This window comes from Salvia hispanica, chromosome 4 (assembly GCF_029641045.1).
Source record: "Salvia hispanica isolate PSC_SH4W2 chromosome 4, Shi_PSC_v1, whole genome shotgun sequence".
NCBI lineage: Eukaryota > Viridiplantae > Streptophyta > Magnoliopsida > Lamiales > Lamiaceae > Salvia > Salvia hispanica.
In genome coordinates, this window is record NC_142695.1 from 18099116 (window position 1) to 18104928 (window position 5813).

Consider the following 5813-nt stretch of genomic DNA (forward strand, 5'->3'; position numbering starts at 1 on the left):
AACTTTCTTCTAAATCATAATCTACAAAATATAATTTTAACTTTCTTCCCATTAAATTCACAAACTTACTAACTCTATTTTCGTGGAAATTTTAATTTATATATAATATTTCTCAAACTTTTTTATATTTTTTTCAATTCAATAATGTTGTTTTATTATTATTATGAGAAATTGAGAATAAGAATATGTTAGAAAAACTCTATGCTTGGATTTATTGTGTGATTCATATAGGGATTTGGGATTTATTCTAGAGTAAAGGTCAATTTTGGTCCTAAACATATGCCGATATACGAATTTTGATCCAAAACATTCACTTTTGAAAAATGGGTCCATAACAAATGAAATTCGTGTCGATCCGGTCCATTTTTAACGGTTCCATCAATTTTTGACGATCAACAGTTAATTAGTGTTTTGTTGACCGGATTAGCAATTTTTTTATTACTGTAGCTAATATTTTATTTTATTTTTAATTTCTGAAATATTTGTAAAATAGAAAACCCTTAAATAAAAACATGAATCAAAATCAATTTTTTTATTTATTTTCCCTCTGTTTCATTTCTTCTTCCCCACACCACAAAAAACCTAATTTTCTTTCTCCGCAACTTGGTCTTTCTGTTCATTTTAAAACTTCTATAATCCCTTCCCGAACCAAACATGAATCTTTCGATTCATTTGGCTCTCTCGTCGGACTTGTCGGATATGGAGAGGGTCGCACTTTTGACGGAGTTCCGACGACGCGGCGACCCATCGACGAGATGAAGCCGTCATCGTCAACCTCAGTTGCCGTTTCCGACGAAGCATTTGAATTCCAGTTTTGAATTTAGACTTTTGAATTTTGAATTTTGAATTTTGAATGTTGAATGTAAGTCCCTGAATCTATGTTCCTGAATTCCGACAATGTTAAAATGCATATTAAGGTTTTGAAACATCCACACAACAATATGGACTACAATTTCATCGAAGATGAAGCAGAAAAATAGAATAAAATATCGTCAAACTAGTCCAACATATTCATTATCAATATCTAATACGTCCTGAACATTTGCAATAATTAGATGACTAATAATCCGAGATTAACCCTAATCGGGTCAAAATTTTGCTAATCGGCGGTTGACCATAAAAAATTGACGGAACCGTTAAAAATGGACCGGATCAACACGAATTTCATTTGTTATGAACTCGTTTTTCAAAAAGTGAATGTTTTGGACCAAATTCGTATATCGGTCATATGTTTAGGACCAAAATTGATCTTTACTCTTTATTCTAAAATAAATGAGTCTTATCTTTTAAATTTGAGTTTAAGATGTTGGAATTTTATTTAAAGGAAGAATTTAAAGAATTAAGAATGTTGCAAAAAAAAAAAAACATGCTATGCACTGGGATTTTATATTTTGAAAAGGAAATAATTAAAATCACGAGATTCTTAAATATAAGAACTCTAATGTATTTTAGAATAAAATAAGATTATAGTATTAACTATATAGCTTTGAAGTAGGTAAAAATATGTGACTATTTTTTTTGTTGAGGTCGACGTAAACATTCCAAAACTTAAAGAATTTAAGGAAATTAAAATAGAATAATGAAAGTGTAAAAATACCAAATTGCCCAGACTCCCAAAACTCCCCAAAAGGGTATTTTCGATCGAAAACAATGAAAAAAGACCATTTTCGAGATAAACCCTTAGTCCAGGAATGTCTGATGATATTTTTAAAGTTCAGGGACTATGAGCGAGATAAAATCATAGTCCATGGACCATTTTTGTAGTTCACTCTATAATCAAACCATAAACACTAAAAGTCTAAAACACAATAACATTTTCATATAGTATGTATGGGTTGCGCTAGCGTACTAACTAATTTACAGTAATAACTAATAACTTTCAATTCAGTGTATTAAAATTATCTACACAAAGACATAATTATATCAATACAACATGTAAATTTAAATATCAACACAAAGACATAATTTTATCAATACAAGAACATTGATAAATTTATGTCTGTATGTTGATATTTTTAACATACAAAATTGATATTAGTTATCAGTTATTATTGTAACTTAGTTAGTATTTGATCACACGGTATCAAATTATTAACCCTGTCTTTGCCCTTTGTCTATCCCTATTAAAAAGGGCACTTAACATTTGAACTTTGACCGATTCGGTTTCTTGTGAAAAAGGCCCTCTCTCTATTGGGGTGCTTTTGCTTTTGTTACTGTTTTCTATTTTTCTTCACCGGAAAGCTCCCCTTAATCCATTATGCTCCTCCGCTGTTACACCAAAATATTGGAGAAAGACAAGAACATATAAAATGAAGATAAAAGCAAGAATAAAACAAAAATAAAGATATTCCACAGCTCATTGGGAATAAAGCTTTGAAATACTACTATAAAAAGATCAGAGAGAAGAATGGTGGTAACTGGTAAACTACCAGCAGTTAAAAAGTTCAAAGGTTCTGAGTTGAAAAAGAGTACAAGAGCTGTGCTAAAGGTAGGGCCCACACCAGATGACCAAGTCAGAAGAAATTTGTGTCTTTTAATCAAATTAAATTAATTACAAAAGCCCCTTTATTTTTTTTCTTCCTCTCAACCTCGGAAACCATATAAAGGAAAAATGAAAACAGCTGTATAAAAGCAATCAAACAAACAGTGCCTTGACTACTTGGGAAGCATTTTCTACTTTAAAATACAAATGATAAAGAATCAATCTAGACAACAAAGTCAATATAGGGGAAGCCAAACCCCCAAAGTCTTGGCCTTTTTGGCTGCCATTGTTGCCTGCACCACCACCGAATCTATCACCCCTTTCCTTAATTAAGCCTCTCATCATTCAATTTGATTTTTTCTCTCCCTTGTTTCAACCTACACATGTGTTTGATGGTTTGGTACTTTGGTCATATAGAGGATTTTTGATTTAGCAGCAGAATTCATATATATAGTCTTGATAAAATTTGCCCTTTTTTGACTTCTCAAGTGGTGGATCGGTAAGTTTGGGAATATTTTTTGGATTCCCATGTGGTGATTTGGAGCTATTTTCTTGATTCTTATGGAAATAATCAATCTTGATTATGTTATGTTGCTGGGCCTGTCAGTAGTCATGATCATAATTTCTATTTTGTGTGTTACAGGTTGAGGATTTTCCATTTTTGGTTTTTGTTGGAAGGTAGATGTTGATTTACAGTGGAGCAGTTTGAGGTGTTGTGAGATAAATGGATAGTCTTTGCTGTTTCAATTACCCTCCGGTGAGGTCTATTTTATCTTGTGCAAGTTATAGTGGCCTTTGTTTTTCTTTAAATCTTTTTTATTGTTAGAATTTTATTTTGTTATTTTTGATCTTTTGGTGAAAATTTTTGTAGGATCATATCATATGTAAATGTACAATTTATGTTAGGGTTTTTGTCTGGATAGTAGGGCTTGTCACTGGAGTATACCTTTTTTGTTGCATATGTATAGGGTGTAGATATCACATGTGTTTTTGTATCTTGGCTGGCATACATAAGGGTTTTATGCTTATGAGCTATATTATTGACTATGTGTTTGTGCATGTGTGGTGCGCGCGCGTGTGTGTGTTTGGCATTCCATACATGTGGTTTGGTGATATAATGTGTTGGTACTTCGTGTATATTTCTACTGCATTTGGTTGTAAACAATTTGGATTACTGTACTTAGTTTGCATGTGGCAGGCTGAGCAAAATAGTATTGGCTCAACCGCTAGATCTGCTCGTATTAGGTTACCTGCAACTTCTGAAGTTTGTTCCCATTTTTTTATTTATTTTGACTATCTTCTTTTCTCCAGCGTTCGTCAGGTGGCTCTGGCAAGGGAAGGAGCCATCAGGGGACTGCCAAGTATGGTTTCAGTTTGGTAAAAGGGAAGGCAAATCATCCTATGGAGGATTACCATGTCGCAAAATTTGTACAGGTCCGAGGTCGGGAACTGGGGCTATTTGCAATATACGATGGGCATCTGGGAGACAGTGTGCCTGCTTACTTACAGAAGCATTTGTTTTCCAACATCTTAAAGGAGGTTAGCTATTCCATGATGTGATTTATAATGCAGTGTATGTATGTATCTGTGTAGTAGTGTGTCCTCAATTCTATTAATATCGGAACTAGCTATACTGGCCTACCTGTTTGATCTACTAGAATTCCTACATTGATATCATTCTTCTAGTTACATACGACTATGTTCTAAATGGAGTTTCTTTCCCGTGGCTCTATCAAGTATCATGCCTACATTTGGAGTGTAGCTAAAGCATTTGCTATTAGTTACAGCTAACCAGAATTTATTGGATCATTGCCAAGTTGATCACTTAACCTGCACGTAAAGGGGTTTTTTGGGTGGACTTAGTATGCTTACCAACTGACATGTCCGGTTCCTTCGACGGCTTCTAATGTCAACCGAGTCTATTATTGCTTTTGAAACGGTTGTTTGCATTCTATGGATCTGTTAAATGATTTCAGGAGGACTTTTGGACGGATCCAAACAGGTCTATTGCTAAAGCCTACGAGAGAACAGATCAAGCTATTCTATCGCACAATCCTGACCTGGGCAGAGGTGGGTCTACCGCTGTCACTGCAATTCTTATAGATGGCCGACGTCTGTGGGTAGCCAATGTCGGTGATTCACGAGGAGTACTTTCCAGGATGGGTCAGGCTATACAGATGACCGTTGATCACGAGCCCAACACTGAGAGGGGAAGCATTGAAGACAGGGGTGGATTCGTCTCAAACATGCCTGGTAATTCCAACTGATTATCATTGTACCTTGTGCTCTTTGTTTGAATAAATTCCGAACTGCTTTCACACACTAAATGCGATACTACTAATAGTGTGGGATGGCCGAATAACTGAATCTGATCCGTGCAGGAGACGTTGCAAGAGTCAATGGCCAATTGGCCGTTTCACGTGCTTTTGGAGACAAGAACTTGAAGACCCACTTGCGATCAGACCCGGATATTAGAAGTGCTGAGATTGATGCTGAAACTGAACTCCTCATTCTTGCTAGCGATGGTCTATGGAAGGTCCCGTATCTAACTCTACTCGTATATAGTTATTTCCTAAAATTTACATGTCAACAAACATCCGTCCCACTCCTCCAGGTAATGTCGAACCAAGAATCTGTAGATATCGCTAAGAAAATCAAAGACCCACAGAAAGCAGCGAAGCAACTAGCTGCGGAAGCATTGAACAGAGAGAGTAAGGACGACATTTCATGCATTGTTGTTCGGTTCTAGGTTTCGTGTCGGGATGCAAAGCTATTGCTGCTGTGAAGCTTTTGTACATTATGCCTCTAGCAGATGCAATATACGGTAGACTACACGAATCTCTGCAGAAATCCAGCTCGACTATCGGTCTGAGAAAGCCTGCTATTATCACGGCCCTCTGTAATATTTGCTTGATTTCTTCTTTTCTTGGTGTAGATTTCCCACCATTTTTTCTTTGCAATTTGGTTGAAGACATTCAAGTTGGATTGTTTTTATACAGTTAAATGTGTAATAATCCTAAATAGGATTCATGTAATACTTCTAATCACCATCGACATTAATGATTATGTAATAATTTGTAAGTATGTGAAACGTATGCATGTTTCCTCTTATTGTTAAGATCTTCTAAGGGCATTTGCATCTACGGACAACATTTGGCCTGCCTGAGGCACAGGTGTAGATCAATCAATGCGGTGGGCTGCTGAACACGGATTGCGCTGCCTATACAGATTTCAGAGCGTTCCATGCCGCATATAGTCGGCCTATTCGGAAGCACCATGTTTGAAATTTTTGAATTTTGATTTTTGATTTTTGTTCCCTTTTGAATACTGG

At 35.6% G+C, this 5813-nt stretch overlaps 1 protein-coding gene across 1 annotated transcript; it reads left to right on the plus strand.

Annotated features, from left to right (window-relative positions):
- Positions 1 to 2672: 2672 nt before the first annotated feature.
- Positions 2673 to 5566, plus strand: LOC125195919 (putative protein phosphatase 2C 9). Its single transcript, XM_048094206.2, has 6 exons — positions 2673 to 2981; positions 3126 to 3239; positions 3794 to 4021; positions 4459 to 4735; positions 4864 to 5018; positions 5097 to 5566. The coding sequence occupies exons 2-6, from the start codon at positions 3207 to 3209 to the stop codon at positions 5229 to 5231; spliced, it is 828 nt and encodes a 275-aa protein (XP_047950163.1). The 5' UTR covers positions 2673 to 2981; positions 3126 to 3206; the 3' UTR covers positions 5232 to 5566.
- The last annotated feature ends 247 nt before the right edge of the window (positions 5567 to 5813 follow it).